Here is a 23773-nt window from a genome sequence, read left to right as displayed (position 1 = left end):
AAATTCAGGAATTAATCATATTTGTACTAGTCAGTCAGTACTCAGTAGAGTTGCGCAATAATTATTAAGTAACAGAATCCACAAAGATTATTAACAAACAAGACGGCAGCAAGGAAACGGGGAGAGAGAGAAGCTTCAACCCAAGACTAACGTCTATATGATGAAGTAAAAAAGAGGAACAACACGACCCTAGCTACTAGTAGTAGCTATCATTGTATCTAAACTAAGCAAGCAAGTCTCAAGTAAAGAGTTTAGAGACAGCAACGCAGATTTCACAAAGGCGCTTCAAATCAAGATTCATGGTGGTCAAAGGAGGATAAGTTGTCTTGACAACAACTTGGCAGTCATCAGATGCAAGAGAAGCAGCACCTGCCCAATCAACGAGCTCAGAGAAAGTTTCTGAGTTGAGGTCGTTGTAGGCGGATGAGAGTGCAGAAACGGCCTTGTTGTAATCATGATAACATCGTCGGAGGACTTGCTGGGTAGGGCCTGCCTTTGCCTTTGCCTTTGCCTTTGCCTTTGCCTTTGTGTGGTTGAGCAGCTTGGCTATATGGTCTTGGGTGCTGGAGGCATTGAGGAATGCTAAGCGAAACGAGATGTAGGCAAGCACATAGCGATCAGCACTGGGCGTGCGTGGGTCCGTGTAAAGAGACTCCACACACAAGGAGTAACTGGAAGTTGAGTGACAGACCTCGTCCACAAGCTTAGTTGGCTGAATGCTACTAGTAGCACAGAAGATGAACAACGCCAAGCACACACACACAACAAGATATTTGAATGCCATTTCTCTTAATTATCACCTCCCTTCTTCTTTCGGGTTGGCTTGGCTTGGCTTGGCTTGACTTAGAGAGAAGATGATCATGAATGGAGGGAGAGGGTGTGAGGAAACCCTGTGAACCCGTGAACCCAAGGATGCATAAAGACAAAGAGAATAACATCAGCAGTGCCAGTAACGATGCATTTTCCAAATTAATGAAATTTCTTTCTTGTTTCGGTTACACAAATGCATCACATTTCAGTGAATAATTAATGGTCATTCCGACGCATTTCCAAATTTATAAAATTTCTTTATTTTTCGGTTACACGGAATTCTGCTGCGTAGAGAAGAATCCAGGAGTCCTCTTATTAATGTTCAGGATCCATCTTTTCATTCTCCATCTGTACACTAACACTAGTTTCTCCCAAGTCCTTTCCAGTAGTCCAAATAATGAGCTAACGAGTTGGAGAAAACCTCACCTATACCGGGATACCACTGTGGCGCTATCCCGAGCCAATCACACTCATTGTCATGTGTTTCAACTTTCCAATATGGTAATGCAATTTTCTGAAATAGCAATGAGTGATAGGCTTGGAATACTGACACGGTGGCATCCTGTTACATGTAAGTTCTTCTCAACGAGTTGAGATTAAGATAAGTCAAGAATTTGACTCTCTCTCTCTCCAAATAATGAGCTAAAAATAATAATAAAAGTGTTTTACCACTCGCAACGTTAAAAGGCCCACACAAGTTCTAATTCGCTTGTTAGTGTTTTACCACTCATACTCCCTACGTTAGTGTTCTAATTCTCTTTTTTTTTCTTTTTTTTTTCATTTTTTATAAAATAATTTTTGGTCCAATAAATTGTCATTCTCAGTGTCAAAATACTTTAGCCCTTTCTATTATTGCGTTTTAATAATTATTTATTTACATACATGTGTCCGACTGATTTGCAGCTAGCAAGAATGGTCGGGATTTTTGTTTTTGTTTCATAGTTTTGGGGGTCATCAAACTTGTTGAATATGAAGTTAGAATTAGTAGTACTAGCAGATATTGATTGTTTGTTCAAAAATTAATAATTTTATTATAAAAAAAAATATTTATGCAAATGATAAAATTATCCTCAATGAAGTATACAGATCATTTACCAACAGATCAACGTCACTGGATCCGGGATGGCCAACACATCCCTTCACCACGTGACCACAATGTCTTTATGCTCCTTTATAAATTAAAAAATAAATACATAAATAAAAAATAAAAAATTATGCCTTTATGCACCTCCTCCGGTTCAAATTTCACATCAATGCGTGAGTACCAATTATGAAACAGACAGCTGTCAATGGGGCCAAACAGCATTCATACATACGCGATGTCATTGCACCATCCATCCTCAATTAATAAGGATAGCAACTCCATCCAACCAGCTCTCGTACCATTATCTTAAGCTTAATAATAGTATTTTGATTTGCCAAATCTAAAATCAATCTTCTTCCGACTGTTGATAGAGAAGCTACCATATCTTACAATTACAGAAGTGGTTCAAAATGATACTAGAAGCCATGACTATCTATGCACAAGCACAACCACGACGAAAAACACAAACTATATGGTGAAAAAATTTAGCTTCCAATAATTTACAAGTACATGTGAGTTCTGCAGATATGTAATCATAAATTATGACTCCAACATGAAATGCCTAGTTAGTAAAAATGAAACGAAAAAAACAATATTCAAAATGTGTACAGAAAGAATAAAGCTTTGAAGCTGATACTTTAGAACAAAAAGTGCCTACAAAGAGAGGGAGAGTGAGAGAGAGGCAAACCTGTCACATTTTACAGCTTAGAAGGAAGGTGTTGCGCAGAACACTTCAAACATACCATAAGTGCCATTCTATGGATTGATATTGCACTCTCGCATATACATATGATCATAATCAATATATTTTACCCAGTAATTTCGGTATTTGGGTATGCCTATCTCAAGCCACGGTTTCATGTTACCATTATAGTGTATAACAGCTGCTCGATCAATTTCCTTCTGGTTAACACTAGGGTTATAACCAAGGCCCAGCACATGCCAGGAGCGATCGAGTGGGTATGTGCGTTTCCAAAATGTTATGAGCCCAGGTGGTAGGGTTCCCAACTTCCACAATTGTCTATCATGATTCTGTGCAAAAAAGAAAACTTCGTTCAGAACTGTAAACAACATCAAACAAGCCAGTAAAGTCTAGCTTTCATAGCAGAGAAGGCTGGGAAGCAACAAGCAAGAATCTTAGAGTTATGAAAATATTGGTCTAAAGAAAGCCTATATCCAATCTCCAAAGCACCAAATCTCTAAATAAATAAAGATGTTAACCTAAGAGGTTAAGAGACAATCCTTGATTGATGGCTATGGTGCTCGCAGAATCAGATGGTTTCCAATCAAGATTTTTTAAAAAATTTATTTCAAGTGAACAGTTAAGTGTGAGTGATATTCAAATAGTCAAATCAATCATTTTAAATTTCCATGAAAAAAAAAAAATCTAAAACCATTTTCCTTACCAGCTCCTGCCATCTGTGGTACACCTCTGTGATGTTTTGCTTCTTCCATTCCTCCAAATCAAAGATATTCATTCCATATGCCCATCCACAAGCACGAGCATCAAAATTCTTTGAGATAAGAGGATTTGAAAAGTTAAGATACCGATCAAAGCGATGGAAGCTTTCTCCACAAGTCTCCACAGCCCCATTAACATTTCCCTTCAAGTCAAGGGCCCAGAGCCCAGTAAGATCCTTCTGCACAACCACATCATCATCCAGGAACAGAACTTTGTTGAGCTTTGGAAAGACCTCTGGAAGGTAAAAGCGGAGATGGTTCAGGATAGACAAGTACTTTGGGTTTCGAAACTTCAAATTTGAATCAGAATTGGCCCGATGAGTCCTAAAGTAATAATCTATCATGGATGCAGAACCCAACTGCTTCAGAACCGGACTGTAACTTGAATTCAACCATGTAAATTCTTCAATGTTTTGAACCTGAATAGTGGCCTTGCCCGGCGGATTTACTAAAAACCACATTCTCATTGCAGCATAATTGAGCCTATCAGTGACAATATGGAAAACATGATTTGCAGGGTCCTGTAGAGGTTCCAAGCAGCGTAGTTAGTTAGAGATCTCAACCAAAATTGAAAGGTCCTAGACATGAATTATAGATTCTTGATTAGTACTCCAAGGGTTTTTTTTTTTAACCTTCATCGTTCTTTATATTCGTTTTACTTGGGAGTTGGAACTGGGACAACAGAAAAGGAAGAAGAAGAAGAAAACACAAGGATCACAATATGCGGATACCTTAGCATGGGTGACAGTTGAGTTTACAACAACCGCTGCAGCCAATACATTGTCTGAGAATAGTGCATAATGGTACAGCAGGGGATCTTCTAGTTTCTCTTGATTGGGAAAGATCTGTTGAGAAGAATTTAAGGTATAGTATTCAGTGGTAAGGCGCAATGGAAGACAGTGAAGTCCCTTGGGAAGTGTTTTTGCCGTCAATTGTGTCAAGAACAACGTCTGCTTCCTGTGCACCCGGAGTTGCTCTTCCATTGAATGAAGCATAGCTCGAAGCTTTTTCACCATAGCGGCGCAGTCGTCTTGAATCTGCTTACCTTTAGTCAACGTCTGTTCCATTGCCTTCAACTTATCGTAGGCGCTGTTTTAAGATAAACAATTATTACAAACAAAATAAAGAAAATGAATTTTTTGGTAGAATTAGAAATATAGAGATAGACAGTAACTTTTTTTTTTTTTTTTTTTGAGGACCTTTCCTATTGAGAGGGGCGATAGTGTACTAAACTCATACACACTACACGGATGCTAGGACCCGAACCCAGGACCTTGTCCGAGGGAGTAAATATTCCAAACCACTACACTAACCAATAAGGATACCAACATACATATTCATAAACAAAAAGGAACGACAAACTTGAGAAAGGTAGCAAAGTTAATTTCGTTTAAGAGAAAACATACTTCCTTGGCAGGTCAGAATCCTTGGTTGCCTCCCAAAGTGCTTTTTGAACTTCCTTTATTCGCAGTCGAAGCTCCCTTGTGAAATGGGGGTTGTTTCTTGTGGCTGGAAGAGATAGGTAGACCTTTGCCCTGATGAGCTGGTCTTTAAGATATCGTACCCGAACATTTGGCACAGCTGTTTCATCATTCTGTTTTTCAGTCATAGTTTTCTTGGGTTTTCTTTGATCAACCCTGCTGGATGTTTGAGTGGATTGTCGCTCATTCTTTATTTCCTGGAAGTAGAAGCAGTGCCATAAAAGAAGAGAGAAATAAGAATTATGAATTGACATTTTCTCAAATTTCAATAAGGCAGAAAAGTCGCAAGCAATTTAGTGCGGAAAACATGTGCATTTGGCAATTAGAAGTTGGCAAAAGTGCAACCATTTCCAAACACTTAGGAGGACCATTGGTGTAAAGGGAAAGCGGAACAATTGGTACCGTAGTCTGAGAGGCATTATCAATATTTTGCTCAGAAGCACCACCTCCTTTGGCATCTAAGTCAGACATAAACTGGTTTCCTTGCTCAAGTGTTTGAGTGACCTGTCTGATGGGATTATCTGTTTGAGACAGATTTTGGTCGTTGGTGGTAGATAACACTCTAGCGGATACATGCTCCATGGAGTCCACTGAAGGCCCATCTAAGAAATAAGGTGGGGAAGTGATTTAGACTACACCAAGATTACTTATTAAGGAAAAAATCACAGAAATGATAAATAAATAAAAGATGCATTGCTGGTAGGAAAGTTAAAAGAGTAAAATGATAACCTTTATGAGAGTGATTGAGGTGGGCGGAGCTCCCCTTTGTCTCTGGATATGAATTAGTGGAGTTGTCGGAATATACCACTCCGACAGGTTCTTTAAGGGTTGTGGATGATTCCTACGATCAGGAAAAATAAATAAATAATTTAATGGATGAAAGTTGAGTCCTTCAAACATGGAAAATTTCCTTCTCTAGCTTTTTATTTATTTATTTATTGATTATTTGGTTCTGGAACTACATAAAGGAACAAGGAAGAGTAATTAAAAATAGAGACCTGGGGAAGCAGATTTAGACGGCCAGTATGAGCATTAGCAGCCTGTGTAGAAAATTCAAGGTTAATTTTAAATTCATCCAGCAATAACTAGAGATCGGAAAACAAATGCAAAACAACTTACAACGGCTGTAACATCTTCAACAAAATCGTCTCCAGCTGCAGAGGAGGCATTGGGATTTAGGTATTAGGGATTAGGCATTGGGATTTGAACAGGGAAAAATAAATAGTCCAATCCACTATTATAATTTATAATGAGAAGAACAACTTACAGGAGGAAGAGGAGACCTGGAAGGACCCAAGACGATCAGTGTAAAGTATAATGGGAGCAATCACCGTCACAAACAACATCACCATCACCACATTCCTCACCATCATCTTTCCTAAAATTAAAATTTTAAAAATAAATTAATTAATTAAAAAAAGGCAGCCCCAGCACACAGAGGCAGAGGCCAATCCTCTCTCTTTTCGCCTTTTGGGGCAAACAGCCGCCGCACCTCCCTCCTAATCACAGGTTTCTCCGGTGGATTGACTATTATCCTTCCCTCCCTTCCTCCATCCTAAAATTAAAAACCTTCTTTTTCAGCCGTAGGATCTCTCTGTCACTGACATTTCAAAAACTGCTACAAGCAAAGCAAAGCAAAGGATAAATTACTAGCTTTACTTACAAAGATAATGGGGCGAGGGCAGACAGAGAAAATAGACAAACAAAGTCGGCGCCTGTTGATAATTTCTGAATACAATATAAATGGAATGAATGAGTGATGGACAAAGCCTACTCACTAATAATACCAATAGAAATACTCCAGCTTCCGCCAAAGCTATCTAAAATAAAAATGAAGATTCACTGTTATACCCAATATAAAAGCCCAAATTATAAAAAAAATTCATATATGAAATGAACTTTATAAATACACTCAAAGCTCATTTATAACATAACAAAAAGGCTTTTAACTTCTTTTAAATTACAAAATTGTCATTGATTTCTTAAAATAAACTCAATCTCAAAACCTCATAAAAAAGCCCAAAACACTCAATAGGGCATCAAAGTAATTTAATAATTAAAATTAAATTAAATAAGATCATCTGTCATTTTTTAGGTGTTCTTTGAGTTTGTTTATAGAAATTAAATGATTTAGGGTTTATTTGTAATTTTAGTGCTAAGAATGGATATATGACTAAATATATCAACTAAAAATTCTAAAAAGTAATATAGAAAATACATTTGAATTTTTGTTTTTGCTACAAATAGAAAATATAAATTGAATTATAAGTTTGACACCTTTTCTTTTTCGCAAAACTCTACTAACTTATAATTTTTTTTTTCTTTAAAAAAAATGTACCAAGTAAATGCCATTTTTTAGAATATTCTACCTTAAATCATATTTTTATATTGACTCAAATACGGTAAGGCTTTTACATTTATATCTTTTAAGTTTTTTGTATATGTGTGTGGTGTACATTGCTATGCACTCACAGGTTTTATCCATATGAGCTGTTAAATTGGGCATTAAGTTATACACATGTCAAAATTACAAAATTTTAAGGTTTTGGTGGTTTATATAAATACATATGATTTCGCATTGTAGTCACATTTTTAAATATTATGGCATTTTAATTTAATTTAATTTAATTTTTTAAAATTATGATTTATTGATACTTTTTAATTGATGTGATTGTATACCTCATTTGCCACATAAAATGATATGAGAATATAGTATACATAATAGTAGCATTACTCATTAGTTTTTCAAAAGCCATAATATTTTGTATGATGATGCCATGGGTGTGTCCAGGCATCGTCTTGTTACTGCTTAGGTGTTGCTGTGCTGGGCTTTTAGCCCCCCTGGTTACCAAGAAAAAAAAAAGCCATAATATTTTTAGTATTTAAATAAAATAAAGAAGTGAGCGTTTCACCGAAAAAAATAAAAATAAAGAAGTGACCGTATTTATTTATTTTCACGGGCAGGTCGCGTCAACTATACTTGAGGGACCACCACATAAGTCAGCATCAAGACACGCGTGATTGACGGCTGTTGCATTTTAACTGATATCTGAAAAGTGAAAATGAATTGGAACACAACACTCATGAACACTGAGTACAGGTGCTTTTGTCAACCGAGTTAGAGATTTTAGGTTTTTTTAATATGCGTAATTCTCTTTAGATCAAACTAATTTATTTTTGTATTTGGTCACTGGAGATGCTGTACTCATTTTCGACATTGCGTCTACTCTGAACTTTTTTTCTGTATTATCAATAAAATTACTATCGCTTTTAATCCCCAAAAAAAAAAAAACACACACACACTCATGAACACTGGACTGGACACGGTAAAGTCAGCTTCTGATCAATCAAAGAGAGCAAAGTAATTTAAGTAAACGAAACGATATCATAAAGGAAAATGCTAGGGAGACCAATTTGGGAGACCAACTTGGGATACCAACTCTCTAATAGAGCGTGGGACCCATTGCATTGGTGGGCTCCACCTCTATTAGAGAGTTGGTATCCCAAGTTGGTATCCCTAGCATGACCCTATCATAAATGCACATTGCACAACAGTCTCTCGGTCTTAACAATATTACTAGTGTCGGCAGCACAAGCACAACAATATTAGTAGCTGCCCGCTGCCCGCCAGCCTCGCTTTCTTTCGCTGGGCCATTCCCATTTCGTAGCCACTTGATTTTCATTTCATTCCTTAATTTTCACACTTTTTTTTTTCTATAAATTTTTAATTATTTTAACTAGTCTCACCCGCCTCGTATAATCTCATTCTTAAAACATGCACACTTGTGTTTCATGCTAATTAACAAGCACATTTCTGTTATAATTAACTTCTGAAGAGGTACTTTATCGAGTCGAGGTATTTTATAATTAATTTTTGGACGGAAGGCTGGCTCTTAACTCGCGAATGGGACAATGACAAGTTTTTATGGTTCTAATTCTAAGTAAGAATTTGGAAGGGTACATGCACTAGAGACTTCCAGAAAGAAAATAAAATTGTCCTTACCCTTTGCAAATTTAAGAAATTGTGCATAGAGAGAGAGAGTTGTTGTGGAAATTCATAGGCAGTACAGAGTTATTAGAAATAATGAAGGAATCACTTGGTTGGTAAAATTGGTGATGCTAATGATTGTAATTAATTATAGAGTATAAAAGAAGAGTGCCACTGCCTCACTGCCTCACTGCCTCACTGCCTCACTGCCAGCCAGCCACTGTGATGGTTTTCCATTTTGAAGCAAATAATCTAGTTGAAAAACTTTTGAGTCCTTTGATTGATTCATTTCCAATTGGTTTTGGTTTTAATAACAAACAGAATAGTAAGAGACCCAATATGAATTAATTGGACAATAATAAATTACACAAGTGTAACAGAAATGGCGGAGGAGCGTAAACAAGAAAAAAGAAAAAAGAGATGGAGGGAGAGAGACGGGTGGCTGGCTGGCTACCTTTACACAATATTGGGCATGCCATGCCATGCCAGCACTGAGTGTGTAATCGATCCTTTGTGGGCCTGCCTCTGGCTACACATCCATCCCCCCTTGTTGCACTTGCATTGCATTTACATGCCCAAGTTTATCTTCTGTTTATGTGACATAACTCGCAGTTAATAATAATAATAATAATAATAATAATGTAAACTTAATTAGTTGGGCTGTTGATGAAGGGGCTGATTGAGCAGGAAGGTCCAAATGCAATCCGCACCCTCATTCTCCAAGCCATCATCATCTTGATTAAGATCTCGAGGACTTCGCTGTGCATCTTCCTCAAGCTTGTCCTTAGCTGGAGGAAAGTCTAGGAGCAGTTCCTGATGATCGGATTGATCATGAGTCTGATAGAAACACCGCCCCACCGCGGAGAAAGAAAATTGATCATCAATACTTATACCATGACCAGGATTACTACTAGTAGTAAAGGTGGGTGTGTCATCCAGTGCCAGTACTGGTGATGAGAAGACGTCCTCAAAATTAATCCACTCCTCCGATTGGGAGATTATACCATCTTTCAGCCACGGAAAATCAAATACTCCTAATGCGCAGTGGGATTCTGACGATGTACTGCTGCTGCTGCCGTTGTCCTTGTATTCAAGGACGTCATTTTTCAAGTCCAAAATACCATAATTAATAGGATCATCTTTTGTCTTTGCATGCTTCTCTCTCTCTGAAGAAGAAGAAGAAGAAGAAGAAGAAGAAGAAGGAGAAGAATTATTGTGGCCTTCGTCTCCTTCTCTTACTCTCTTCTTGCTGTCACGCTCCATTTATATAATGAAAGTCTTAATAAGTTCCTGCTCATGAAAAATATATAGGAAAGCTCATTATGTAATGTATAGAAATAATAATATAGAGGAACAAAATTATACAAACTCTGGGAGCGAGAGCTCTACTCATCATAATAATATAGGTTTAACTATAGATTACACACACACACACACATATATATATATATATATATATGAAAATACTACTCATACTAATAATAAAATACACAGCTTAAACCTGATTCATAATCAGCAAGGACATGCTAAAATCAGATGGTGAATTCCTAGCTAGATGCTTCAAAAGTTGGCAATGGTATCGTATGCAATTAATTGCTAAATAAATTAAATGAATGCATATGCATCTGAATGCGCACACAAGAACCTTTGTGACCTTGAGATTCAAAGATATAATTATTGAAATGGTATAAGAAAGAGCGAGTCTGATCTGATGGAAATGGTGGAACTTTGAATATCAATTTTATATCAAACTTGTTTTTTTTTTGCATTCATTACGTACCTGTAACCTGTATTGAGCTTCGGCTTTGGCTTTGGCTTTGGCAGAGTTTGTATATCTGGAGCTGTCGAATGTATGAAACGTCTGCTGAAGAATGATGATTACAAAAGAGTTTTGCTCACACGCTACGCGATTTTAAGCTAAACCGTCTCTAACCACACACACAGACACACTCCTCCATCACGCTTTTTACCCGCCCGTCTCTCTCTCTCTCTCTCTCTTCATCAAGAATGAAATGAAACAGATGGGTTGGGTTAGTTCCTCTTTTTGCGTTCCTTTCCTTTCTCTCTCGCCTCTCTATTTTTTCAGTTTCCAACTTCCAAATACCACAGGCAAAGGCATCCACCCCTACATCCTTTTCTCCCTTGCTTTTTCTTCCTCCGTTTTGTCTCCACTAGTTTTGCCACGTCATAAACACCCCAAGCAAGCAATGTAAGTTTAGTTCGTACCATTTCACTTTTCGGCTTTCAATCCATTTATTCCAACAAAAAGAAAACACCTTCATTCATTCTATCGTATTGTTCAACATTGCTACATATGAGTGACAGACGGCAGAGAACTATCACAATCTTTTCTTGTTTCTGTCACTCGGGCATTGCTCGCCTCCAATACAGTAAACTTTTCAATGCTCCGGTTGAGACGAATTCAAATATTAAAGAAAAGAAATTTTTTACAATGTAGGATATGACCGACTTTATCTACATTGCCACTGTGATGTGATCTCTAACTGAAATTTCCAGAAACTTGAATAATTATCACATTGGAAGCTTGAAATTTTTGCTCTCATCCATAGCTGCCTGTACGATGAGAAAAGAGCGATAATCGTATTCAACAAATGTTAGTCTGCCCTCAATTGTATTCAATAGAAGAAATTCTGCATATCTTGATTGTGCCACAGGATATAATTTGATCCTTTTCTGATAAATTGAATAATTTCATCATCTTTTGGAGGGTTCTTCATAGGTTTTCGTCTCTGACTGCTTACCGTATGTGGAAACCTCACAGGTCAGGTAGTAATCCATGATCTTCTTCACTAAATAAAAACTTCCATCGAAGCTTTCATCTGTCCTTATGACATTCTCGATGTTCATAATTCACAGCACTTTGGAACACATTTTTCCTCTGCCGCGCATAGCTCACAAGATACAGTTGGGCAAATAATGTGAAGTTGCTTCCAGAATGGGAGGTTCAAGTTCCTCTTCTCAATTTAAAGAGGAAGACTGTCGCATCACAGATCACAAGCACATGAATCACAAGGACCCAAACATGAACAGTCAGGTAAAGGATTAGTTTTGTATGCAATGCAACTAGCCACATGCAATTAGCGCTACCAATAGTCCCTACAAGAACAAGAGCCATCGCGGAAATGATGGAACCGGTTTGTATCTCTCACAATGATTTCTCTCCCTTCCACCTTTGAGACGTACTTGATTGCCGAATGACAATCACCACAAACCCTGATGTTCTTCTTGATCCGAATGGTGGATCCTGGAGTAGTGTTAAGAAGCGCAAATGCTAGAGCAAGCTTCTCACTATGGTACTGCAACTTGACTTCCCTCTCCTGCTGGTCCACAAAGAAAAGAACATGGCTAGTGTCTGGGACGTATCCAATCTCCTTAATCTTCCCACTAATCGTCTCCCACATCTGAAGGATCTCTACTCTTTGCGGGTGAGCATCATCATTTGCCACAAACATGTGGACTGCATTCTCAATCTCCACCCAACTACAAGCAGGTTCTTTTTTCACCCCACAATCTTTCATCAACTTTCTCACTCTTGCAGCGTCCCTCAATCTGCCAGCAGAGGCATAGATATTAGAAAGTAAGACATGGGGGCCTGAATCATGGGGATCAAGCTCAAAAACACGTTCAGCAGCATAGGCGCCCAAGTCTATATTCTTGTGCATCCTACATGCACCTAACAAGGCTCCCCAAACAGCTGCAGTGGGTTCAATCGGCATTTCTCTTATGAACTTCTCAGCTCGATCAAGAAGACCTGCACGGCCAAGAAGATCAACAATTGTCACATAGTGTGAAATCTGCGGTTCTATGTTGTAACTTTTCATCAAGTCAAAATAATATTGTCCCTCATCCAAGAGACCAGCATGGCTGCAGGCAGTAAGAACACAAAGAAAGGTTATATCATTAGGTTGGATTCCAATTCTCAGCATTTCTTCAAACCGCTGTACAGTTTCCTGTCCAAGCCCATGCTGGGCGTATCCAGTAAGCATAGAATTCCAAGAAACAATGTCTTGTCTAACCAACCTGTCAAAAACCTTTTTTGCATCCTCAATGCTGCCTGATTTGGCATACATGTCAAGAAGAGTATTCCCGACAAAAGCAACAAGCTTAGCACCCGATTTTATCATGTGGGCGTGAACCCACTTGCCTTGCTCCATAGACCCTGCACTGGCACAGGCAGTAAAGACGCTAGAATAAGTAAAATGTGTGGGTTTAAATCCTTCCCTGAGCATCTTCCAGAACAACCTGAGAGCATGCTCTCCTTGAGCCTTCCTAGCATGCCCAGCAATCAAAGCATTCCAAGACACCTCATTCTTGGTCTCCAGGGAGTCAAAGATCAACTGGGATTCATCCATATGGCCCCACCTAGCATACATGTCCACAAGAGAAGTGCCCACATAAACATTGGTATCAAAACCGTACTTAAGGCAATAAGCGTGAAGCTGCCTGCCGTGCTTGTTGTTATCATCAGACACAGCACCAGCAGCCTTGAACAAGCTAGAAAAGGTGAACTGATTGGGTTCCAGGCCACGGAGGAGCATTTGAGGAAACAAAACAAGTGCATCCTGAGGTCGATCATATTGAGAATAGCCAGAAATCAAGGCAGTCCAAGTGACCAAGTCCTTGCAAGGCATTTGATCAAACAGGTTACGAGCGTCTTCCAAACTACCGCATTTGACATACATGTTAAGGATGGTGTTGTGGATGGGAAGGTCATCTTTAAAGTGGGAAGTAAGGATGTGAGCGTGCACAATTCTTGCTTGTTGAATTCTGCCCATCTGGGTACATCTGTTTAGCAACTTATTGTACAGAGTCCGGTCCGCTTCCAAGGAACCGCGATTAACCAAGTCCAGAACTTGAAGCCCTGTTCCCGAATTGTGGAGGCTCTTGCGGAGAAGGTCCTTCTCTTGGATGATATGGGAAGCGTACCAGTCTTCGCCTTCTGAAATTTCTTCCGAGTGCGTGCAGGTAGCCCGAGTTGCAGACGTCCTCAACTGTGCCGCCGATAATGAAAGTTTCTGAATGCCAACAGCAGCAGCCTTCTTGTACAAGTACAAGGCCTTCGATTTGGATTTAGATATATGTCTTGACATATCAGATTACAAGATCTGAACAAAGCTAGCTCCGTCGTCCAACAAAAAAAAAAAAACAGAGCTAGCTCCTAAAATAATATTCAATAGGCGTATGTATGTTCATAGCGTACACCGATTAGTTTCTGTTAGACTTTTTTTTTTGGCTCGAAATCTGACATCATTAAAAGCCAAATAGGGATAGGGATTATTGATTCAACTTTTTCCCTTGCATTTACTATCATTTCTGAATTAATGTTATTGATTTTTCCGGACCCTAGAAGATCTTGAGAGCATTATTGGAGCACATCCCAAGCATATATGTGGATGTAATGTATAAGTGACGAACCTAAATGGTATATTTAAATCATACTGATATTATTGTATTGTTCACCTGTTTTGATTTAGTCCTGTGGTGGTTTCCCACTAGTTTGAAAACCATTTGTGGTCAACAAGTCAACTTTCTTTGGTGTGCGAGCGTGCCACTGTTAGCAGTCAAAAACCTTTACAGACTTATGAAAAATAGATAACTTGCATCCCAAGTTATTGACTTTAAACAAGTGATTGTGAATTTGAGGGAGGAATATCTCCCAAGTTCTTTTCTTGCCTCAGATTGATGTGGACTTTACAATTTCCCACAATAAAAAACTAGTAGTTCTGGCCAAAATGAATATTGAAGACAAATCAAACTGTTTCAAAGAGAACTGTCTATTACACAATTTAAAACAGAAGGGAACTGCCATGTTTGAAAGGACATTAGAACATTGGGCTTCGATTTCTGCTTGGATTGTTGCCTATGATTCAGGCTGGACTGGATGTATCTGTGCTGGATTCAAACGCCAGCACCTTCAACTGATGGGGTTCAGCTGCAAATCGATACCAGTGTTGAGATTTGTAGAGCTTTAATCTATTTAAGCCATGGAGAGGCTTGTCGGATAGGCATAACTGGGATCTCTTCAGTATGGATTGAATTGGAAGTGACTAGATTGACGATTTCTAGTCTGGAACTGTACTTCACCTGTTCTACTTAATTGTGGATCACCTGCGATCTGTTCTGATGATTCTCAGACATCAAGGCCTCTCTGTAAATTTGTTGAGGTTTTCATATTATGAAAAACCTGAATTTTGCTTAAATGGTCTGTGCTTAACCAAATTTGTAACGAGAGAAATCACGTTTCCTTTGTGAGCTACCTCCTTGAGTTGAGTTGGAGTCAGAAGTCTGAGTTCTGCCTGTTTTGTTTCGAAGCTAGATGGATTTTCAAACCAAGTGGTCTGATTGCTTTAGAATCTGAAGGCCTTTTTGAGATCGAATGATCTTGTTGGAGTTTGTCAGAATGACTGAGTGTTGGCGTTCGCGAATCTCACGGCCTGGTGCTCCGGGCTGAGTGAATCTGCGTCAACACAGGTCGTCCTTCTTGGGTTTTGTGCGATTGGATGCGCGGGCGTGCCAGCACGGTTTGTCGTGCGTTTAAGAGTGATGTGTTTTGGATAAATGGTCAAGTGATGCGCCTGTTTGAGTTTTAACTTCTAATCAAGTGATTGTGGCCGAGAGAGGAACTGATCTCGGCCGGTAGGTTCACGGCGTGAACTACAAGGCCGTTGATGATGGTGCTGATGGTGATTTTAGGTGGTGCTCTGGCGCGTCGCTGGGTGGCGACGGTCGTATGATATATGGGGTGGATGAAAAAGTAACAAGGATGGTGCTCCGGCGCCTTGAAAATCAAGGGTCGTATAATATATTGATGAATGGATTTTTCTACAAACTGCCACTACTCCTAAGAAAACAAGTAAATGTATTGAAATGGCATTACAGGAATGTAAATGACAAGAAGTAAATGACAGAAAAATATAATTTGCTCCGTGGGAGGCTTGTGTTTGGTGTTGAACCTTTTGAATGTAGTTCGAGCTTGAACCTCTGCATGATGGGCCTGATCAGAATAAGTGGGTAATCAAATCAGCATTTGGGATCGTGAAGCATGGTGGTGTGACCCCATAAATCCCAGCCGCCGCCCTGATCGTAGGTTCTGCTTTGGCCGTGGGGACGCATTTAATGCTCTGGTCTGATGGTTGGTGGGTTTAACCTTACAAAATCGTGGGATTTTCACACCTAATCCCTGATTTTACTCACCACATCTGACTTCAATCACGTCCCCCCTTTCTTGGCTCATTAATGCTCTTACGTGGATCATGGGCTTTCTGCTGTGATCAGAGGCACTACTTCATTAAATGAAGCGTGGGGCCATGATGCCACGTGGCAATACCACTTGATTTTCCCACTTTGGCCGTGTATCTGAGGAGTTTGTTTTCGGCCAATATATACCGAGGCCGTGATGGCGTTGACTTATAAGCTCACTTATCTTCTGAATAAAGGGAGCGAACGATGACTTGGCCGTGGATAGGTGCTAGGGCCGAGTTGTTGTTCCTTCGGCCAGCCTCCTTCGGTCAGCTTCCTTGGCCGAGATTTATTAGGCACAAACACTGAGAATTTTTGTTTTGATTAAATTTTGGGCTATCTCTATCATGTTCACCCCCTCATATTTATAGAGAATCTAAATGAGGTTTTATTCCTTAATATATGGAGGACAAATTATTTGAAAGGATTCCTTGTTCTAGCGCCAAAAAGGGATAGTGGTTTAGTCTGACAAAAGAAACCCCCCATCAAAAGTCAGTTTTCATGATGATCAGTTTTGATCTTCTGTCAACCAACTCTCTTATCTCTTGTTTATCTCTCGTAAACCCCACTTGCCCGTATGCAAAGCCCTCACAAGCATAGGAAAGAAACTTGGCCTTCTTTTTTGGCATTAAATGGTTATGTGGAGTGGTTTTCCGATTAAACCTTCTACCAACTCCCCATCACGTCCTCTGCTCTGTTGAAATCTTGACTTTAGAGTCACGTGAGCTTTTATAGAGAGAAAAAGATCTTCCCAAAAATTTGCTACCTTGATTTCTGGATTTGTGATCAACGGTGATGATCAGAATTTGAATTCTCTGGAAAACTTAGAGGCTGGGTTTAGATTTAAACCAATTAAATATGGTTTTTCTAGATTAAATCACCATTAGTGGTTGTATGGGTCTTTTTGTTCCAGCAGTTTGACGAATGGGCTTGGGCTGTTGTAAGAGGAAGACAAACAAAATTCCCCAGTGCCTGAGTTCAAGAACCAGGCTCCCAAAAGAGTTTTGAAAGATTTGCTGAAACCTTAGAAAACACTTTTAGGTTCTTTTCACCAATAACCAGATGAACGTAACAAATTGATAAGTGACTTGGCTTGAGGAGCTTATGGCATGGGAGCTAAGCCTTCACAAGTTTAGCAATTTGAGAGAGAGAGAGAGAGAGAGAGAGAGACAGGAGTGTGAACTTCTTACAGAGAGAAAAGGTTCAGAGTGAGGAAAAAGGAAAATTAGGAGGATTTCTATCTCAGAAAGGGAGAAAACAATGGAAGTAGAAGATAGGGTGTCTAGAGTAAATTTCCAGTTGCTTGACAAAGCTTGGTCGTGCTCTGGATGATCTTTTGCTAGGTAGAGAAGGCTCCCTTTTATAGGCACTTAGAACCCTAATTCTATCGATCCTCCATTCCCACTTTTCCTTTGCTTCTTTCCATTCACTCCTTTTCGGTGAAATTTCTTTAACCATAGCACATAGGTCACAGGCTCTTTGTTTGACATCCCGGGATCGGCTCCGCCGTAGCACGATATTGTCCGCTTTGGGCCCCCCTCTCTGCCCTCACGGTTTTGTTTCTGGGAGCTCACAAGCAACTTCCCAGTGGGTCACCCATCCTAGGATTGCTCTAGCCCCCAACTCGCTTAACTTCGGAGTTCCCATGACCCCGAAGCCAGTAAGCTCCCAAAAGGCCTCGTACTAGATGGATGCAGGCATGTACATATAAGGCACATCAACCCTCTCTCCGTTGGTCAATGTGAGATCTTACAATCCACCCCCCTTAGGGGCCCGACGTCCTCGTCGGTACACTCGCACCACACGGCAGAGTGGCTCTGATACCAAGTTGTCACATCCCGGGATCGGCTCCACCGTAGCACGATATTGTCCGCTTTGGGCCCCCCTCTCTGCCCTCACGGTTTTGTTTCTGGGAGCTAACAAGCAACTTCCCAGTGGGTCACCCATCTTGGGATTGCTCTAACCCTCAACTTGCTTAACTTAGGAGTTCCCATGACCCCGAAGCCAGTGAGCTCCCAAAAGGCCTCGTGCTAGATGGATGCGGGCATGTACACCTCTCTCCGTTGGTTGATGTGGGATCTTACACTTTGGGGTTCCAAGGTTTTTATGCGGCTGGACCTCCTTATGGGGGTGAGGCGCCACCTGCTTTCTTCCTTGGTTTTCAAATTAGAGCTCTCAGAGGAAAAAGAGAATGGATAGAGTCATTTGTCCAATGGGTATTCCTCCTACACATATGGATTTCCTTTGGTTCCTGCAATAGCTTCTCGTTGACTGTTATGGAGCTTTGACAAGGGTGGAATACGATGCTAGATTTTTAACAAGGCGCTGGGCTGGGCTTTGTTTACAGTATCGGGTTATTGGTACTCTCTTTCTAGCGGCTTATGGGTTTTCATCAAGCTGCTGAAAGTAGTCCATTTGCTTTGTTTTGGGCATTTCAACTAACGTGGGATTTGTCTAAGTGTTGCAGCAGACTATTAGATGTTCTCCTAAGGCATTGAATCACCATTTTCCTCTCTCATGCTAACCCATGTGTTTGGGCTTGAGTTTTAGTGCTCCCAAGTGGCCTAACACTTTCATTCCTTGAACCCTCAATGGGCCCTGTGAATGCTTGTACCCGTCCATACCACAACCTTCTCAACAAGCCCTTGGTAATTACGTGGCTTGGGCCCACTTAAGCCTGTAGCACAACATGCACGTTTGCTTGGCGTGACACGTGGCTCATGGCTCATGTAGGTGCGTCCTACAAGTTCCCTTATGTCCCAATTAGGCTCCTTTTGCAATCAAATATTTGTGCTGGGCTAGAAATAAACTTGGGCCCAACCCTTGGATTTTTGGGTCTAAACAGTGTTAATTAATGTAAAACTTGTAAAACCATTTTTGCAATTTGGTTTGCAATGGTCTGGGCTTCTAAAATGATTTGGGCTGATTTCTGATGTTAATAAAGCAAAGCCCAAACTCCTTTCATTGGCGTGAGCCAATAGTCAGTTGAGCTGGCACGTGGAATTTAGACCCAAACATGTATTGCAACATAATTGTGTTTTGTTAGGACCATGCGTGTGGACGTAATGTATGTGTGACCAACCTAAATGGAATCATTTCATTTTGAGGTATCACAAATGAATTTTCGCGTTTTGTGGTTTCAATAATGAATTTTCGCATTTTAGGGTTTCGCTAATGAATTTCACATTTTAGGGTTTCGCCAACGAATTTCGCATTTAGGGATTTTATCAATGAATTTTTCTCATTTTAGGGCTTCACATAAATTAACACATTTTGAGGTTTCCCTGATGAAATTTTGAATTTTGCGGTTTCGTCAATAAACTTTCGCATTTTGGGGTTTCATGAATGAATTTTCACATTTTGGGTATCATAAATGAATTTTTGAATTTTGGGGTTATGTTAATGAATTTTCTCATTTTGGGGTTTCATCAATGAATTTTCACATTTTGGGGTATCACAAATTAATTTTCATATTTTGGGGTTTCACTAATGAATTTTTGCGCTACGTGATTTCAAGATTATGAATTTTCAAATTTTAGGATTTTGCTATTGAATTGTTGCATTTTGGGGTTTCGCCAATGAATTTTCATATTTTGATATTTTGTCATGAATTGTCGCATTTTGGAGTTTCACAAATGAATTTTCACATTTTAGGGTTTCATTAATGAATTTTCACATTATGGGACTTCACTTGAATTTTAGCATTTTGTGGTTTCAAGAATGAATTTTCGCATTTTGGGGTTTCATGAATGAATTTTCGCGTTTTAGTGTTTCATTAATGAATTGTCGCATTTTGAGGTTTCATCAATGAATTTCACATTTTGAGGTTTCATCAATGTGTTTTTCGCATTTTGAGGCATTACAAAGGAATTTTGGCATTTCATGGTGTCGAGAATGAATTTTCGCGTTTTAGTGTTTCATTATTGAATTGTCGCATTTTGAGGTTTCATCAATGAATTGTCGCATTTTGGGGTTTCGCCAATGAATTTTCGCATTTTGTGGTTTCGTCAATGAGTTTTCTCATTTTAGGGTTTAACTAGGCCAAAATGCAAAAATTGATTCTTGAAACCACGAAATGTGAAAATTCATTAGCGAAACCCTAAAATGCGAAAATTCATTAATGAAACCCTAAAACGCAAAAAATCATTCACGAAATCCTAAAATGCGAAAATATATTGACGAAACCCCAAAATGCCAAAATTCATTCTTAAAACCACGAAATGCGAAAATTCATTTGCGAAACTCCAAAATGCGAAAATTCATTAACAAAACCCTAAAATTAACGAATATGATTTTAAACAACCAGAAAGGTTTTGATAGTTGATACCACATTTTCATTTTTCAAATGTTTTCTGGGATTCGTGTAGCCTAATCCTTCGGTCGATATGTTAGGACATAAAAATAAAAATAAAAGGGGATATTCGTGGAAAGACAATCTCCAATTCAAGACAAGAGAACGGAAAAGAAAAAAAAAATCACAATTCAAGGCCACCAATTGTAGTGTGGCTACTGACTGCAGCACTCGTTATTTGTTATTTTGAACAACACCAATAAAGCGTAGAATAATGAGTTTCTCTCCATTCACAATCTGCAGTTTCATTCAACAGAGTTAACATCAAATGACTTTAATTTACAATCAAATTTGAACATCACGAAGAATTATACAGATATTTCAATTTTAGGACGTTTTTATAAAGAAAAGGATTCATAATCTTCATATTTAACCACCAAAAAAGTTATTAAAAAAAAATATATCAAGAACGTAAAATACACCAGATAAGTTGCATTCATGTGAAAAATGAAATCAAACTTCAACTGCAACAGCCTCCAGCTTGAGAGGAAGAGCCATCTCTGCCTCCTGATGGTCCCGGAATTCCACCATATCCAACTTTTATGCCATAAGACTGCAAACAAGACCAAGATTTGAGAATAAAGCCCATACAGCTCTCATTCATTCAATACTACAAATTGTTTACTTTGTCTCTGAATATTCGCCGGAAGGAATTCCTTGTTCATTTTGACTTCATTGTGATATTGTCTATTTATTGCAGGTCCAGTAAGTAGTGGTTTAATGTACGGGTAACTATACAAAGAGAATGACATGATAGGTATAAGGTAATAATTTGTGATGGTAGAACAATTTCAAATCTTTTCAGAGAGTCAATACTTTGAAACGTGAACCCAACCCAGCCTCATCTCTATATTATTATAGAGATTTCAACAGAATACTCTATATATTTCAAGTGTGAGCATACCCATTACATTTGCAGACTGCTCTAAATTCTAGGCAAGGATAATTAGCAATCATATAAGAAATTTACTCTGCAATCAATCAGAACAAGATGCATTCACATAATGGCTCCATGGACCACACAGTTGATCATTATCCTAGACATTCACACAATGCTCCATTCAAGCAGACTTTAAGATTTTTTTACATGTTTTACTAAAATGCCGACTAAAAGGTTAGGAGGACATGTAAGGAAGAATACAAGAAGAAAGAAAGCTAACCTCATTTGATACATCAAAAACTCCATCTTGAATCTTCTTGTATATGGTTGCAGCAGTTTTTATAAATGCCTGAACGAAAAATAACTAGGATTAATAAAGGCAAAATCAAACATCACAAAGGGATTGGGTTTTCTTAACAAAACAGTGTCCATAAAAAAGGCAATCTATTGTCACCTCCTCAACATTCTGAGCAGTTTTAGCAGAGGCCTCCATAAAGATCAGCCCATGCTCCTTTGCAAACTGTTCCCCTTCCTCTGTACTCACAGCCCGTCTGTGAGCAAGATCACACTTATTACCAATTAACATTATTGTCATGTTTGCATTTGCATGTTGCCTCGCGTCCTCTAACCAGCTAGCCAAGTGATTAAAAGTTTCCCTCCTAAGAGTAAAAACAATGAACTATTGTCATCACCAGTGCCTTGGCAGGCCGCATAAATATAATAAATACATATATATATGTTAAATCAAGCAAGCTGTGTAATGCTCTTTAACTAGACTTGTACATCGATGTAGTATATTACTGGGATCTGGCTTGGGTTTGTACTTTTCCATTGCATTAGGCAATACTGCAAAAGCCTTATTATGCCTAACCCCACTGGATTGAGGAATTATGAGATATGTGAATTGTGATAGAAACACCTACTCCGAATGCAATTGAGTAGTACCAAAATATACACTGGTAGAACCTTGTAACGGATAAATGCAGAAACGGTGACATTTTACTCTAAAAACCACAGGACCATTATTGAATATGACACAATAGTCTCCCTCAGTAATACCTACCACATGGCGGTAAAAAAAAAGTGTAATAGTGTACAACAATAGAGCAACAAACAATCGATACTATCTTAAAAAAGAAAGAATTATCGTAGTTGATAGATACGTTTGTGTTGTGTCCAAGACAATTGAGAGTGAGATTAGAATTGAAACTATACCTGGTGATGTCATACACAAGCAACGCACCGGCAGCCCCTCTGTAGTAGGACCGTGTAATGGATCTGAAAGACTCTTGGCCCGCCTGATATATTATTATTATTGCATATTTGACAAACAAAATTGTGAATAGAAAAGATTTAACAAATTCATAGCAATTAAGCATATATTCCATAAAATTAAAATTAAACCAGGAGTGAATTTACAAACCGTGTCCCAAATTTGGAGCTTGATTGGTTTGTTGTCGATTGTGATCATCCTGGCTCCGAACTCAACACCAATGGTTAAATCATGCACTGGCTGGAACCTCTTGTCGGTAAATTGAAGAAGAAGACATGATTTTCCAACTCCTGCACAACACAACAAAGCAGTTATTAATTAATTACTCGGAAAAGAAAACAAAAATACAAAACAGAAATTTAGCAAATCGCAAATCAAAGGAAGGATAAAAAGAAGTTGATCATGTTGTCCATTACGATTACGAAGGAATAATAAATAAATCTAAGCAATTAGAATTACGAAGTACCAGTATCGCCGATGATGATGTACTTGAATAAATACGCGTAAGACATTCTTCCCTCACTTAAGTCTTATCTATAAACAAACACAAATTTGAGTGAGATAGATCTTTCTCTCGGCCGGGCGGACTAGTTTGAATGATGGATGATGCCAAGTAGTAAGTAATTTCAATTGAATTCTGATTCCAATAGAAAATACAACTTGGTTTTGTTTGTGTGTATTTATACAGGAACAGGAGATCGACAAGGGAGAAGAAACCGAAACAAGAGAGGAGAGGAAAGGGAGGTCAGACAGACAGAGCAAGACCAAAACCAAAACAGTTTGCAGCGAAGCAATGCGTCTTCTATACACATCCGCTCTCCGTCCTCGCTGTCATTTCCTCCTTCACGTACACCACCCACTGAACCACCCCGTTTAGGCCCCAACTAAAAAAAACAGAAAAAACCATTACCCCGTACGTTGGTCCAAATTGGTCCTATTTGGGCCGTCTCTCATTTCATGGCCCATTCGCTTCTTTTAATAGAGACTATGAGAGGTAATCGAGCCATTTATTTTTATTTTTATTTTTATTTTTATAGTACAATTAATAGTTTAAATTAAAGGAAATGAAGATTTCTCATACACACACAACAAAGATGTCATGGGGTTCGAACCCGAGACCTCTGGTCTGCAAGTCTAGACCTTTTTTCACTAGGTCTAATCGATCTTTTTGGTAGGTAGGTTTGG

The 23773-nt window shown here is 38.9% G+C and overlaps 5 protein-coding genes across 7 annotated transcripts; all 5 read right to left on the bottom strand.

Moving 5' to 3' along the window:
* Positions 1-38: 38 nt before the first annotated feature.
* LOC110768592 (cell wall / vacuolar inhibitor of fructosidase 2-like) lies at positions 39-1066 on the bottom strand. The gene has a single exon (XM_021972381.2). It carries the CDS (start codon positions 782-784, stop codon positions 239-241), a length of 546 nt encoding a protein of 181 aa, XP_021828073.2. The 5' UTR covers positions 785-1066; the 3' UTR covers positions 39-238.
* Positions 1067-2367: 1301 nt separating this feature from the next.
* Positions 2368-6646, bottom strand: GAUT4 (galacturonosyltransferase 4). 3 transcript variants are annotated; one of them, XM_021972378.2, is made up of 10 exons: positions 6500-6646; positions 6104-6391; positions 5956-5990; positions 5835-5876; positions 5566-5677; positions 5239-5438; positions 4762-5033; positions 4087-4444; positions 3301-3876; positions 2368-2926 (listed from the first exon to the last, which is right to left on the bottom strand). In XM_021972378.2, exons 2-10 carry the CDS (start codon positions 6207-6209, stop codon positions 2651-2653), a joined length of 1977 nt encoding a protein of 658 aa, XP_021828070.1. In that variant the 5' UTR covers positions 6210-6391; positions 6500-6646; the 3' UTR covers positions 2368-2650. The 3 variants fall into 3 exon arrangements, with proteins under 3 accessions (XP_021828070.1, XP_021828071.1, XP_021828072.1); XM_021972379.2 differs by having other exon boundaries at positions 6104-6214; XM_021972380.2 differs by having other exon boundaries at positions 6104-6589.
* Positions 6647-9147: 2501 nt separating this feature from the next.
* LOC110768637 (DNA binding / transcription factor) lies at positions 9148-11168 on the bottom strand. Its single transcript, XM_021972459.2, has 2 exons — positions 10605-11168; positions 9148-10114 (listed from the first exon to the last, which is right to left on the bottom strand). The coding sequence occupies exon 2, from the start codon at positions 10085-10087 to the stop codon at positions 9476-9478; it is 612 nt and encodes a 203-aa protein (XP_021828151.2). The 5' UTR covers positions 10088-10114; positions 10605-11168; the 3' UTR covers positions 9148-9475.
* Positions 11169-11311: 143 nt separating this feature from the next.
* On the bottom strand, positions 11312-14224 carry LOC110768636 (Tetratricopeptide repeat (TPR)-like superfamily protein). Its single transcript, XM_021972458.2, has one exon. The coding sequence runs from the start codon at positions 13933-13935 to the stop codon at positions 11929-11931; it is 2007 nt and encodes a 668-aa protein (XP_021828150.1). The 5' UTR covers positions 13936-14224; the 3' UTR covers positions 11312-11928.
* Positions 14225-20635: 6411 nt separating this feature from the next.
* On the bottom strand, positions 20636-23447 carry LOC110768634 (ras-related protein RABB1c). Its single transcript, XM_021972455.2, has 6 exons — positions 23055-23447; positions 22739-22878; positions 22531-22613; positions 21770-21974; positions 21596-21664; positions 20636-20988 (listed from the first exon to the last, which is right to left on the bottom strand). The coding sequence occupies exons 1-6, from the start codon at positions 23098-23100 to the stop codon at positions 20896-20898; spliced, it is 636 nt and encodes a 211-aa protein (XP_021828147.1). The 5' UTR covers positions 23101-23447; the 3' UTR covers positions 20636-20895.
* Between the last annotated feature and the right edge of the window lie 326 nt (positions 23448-23773).

This window comes from Prunus avium, chromosome 4 (genome assembly GCF_965620075.1).
Source record: "Prunus avium chromosome 4, drPruAviu1.hap1.1, whole genome shotgun sequence".
Lineage (NCBI taxonomy): Eukaryota > Viridiplantae > Streptophyta > Magnoliopsida > Rosales > Rosaceae > Prunus > Prunus avium.
Note: the sequence above shows the minus strand (reverse complement) of the source record. Positions and strands in the feature narration are given on the sequence as shown.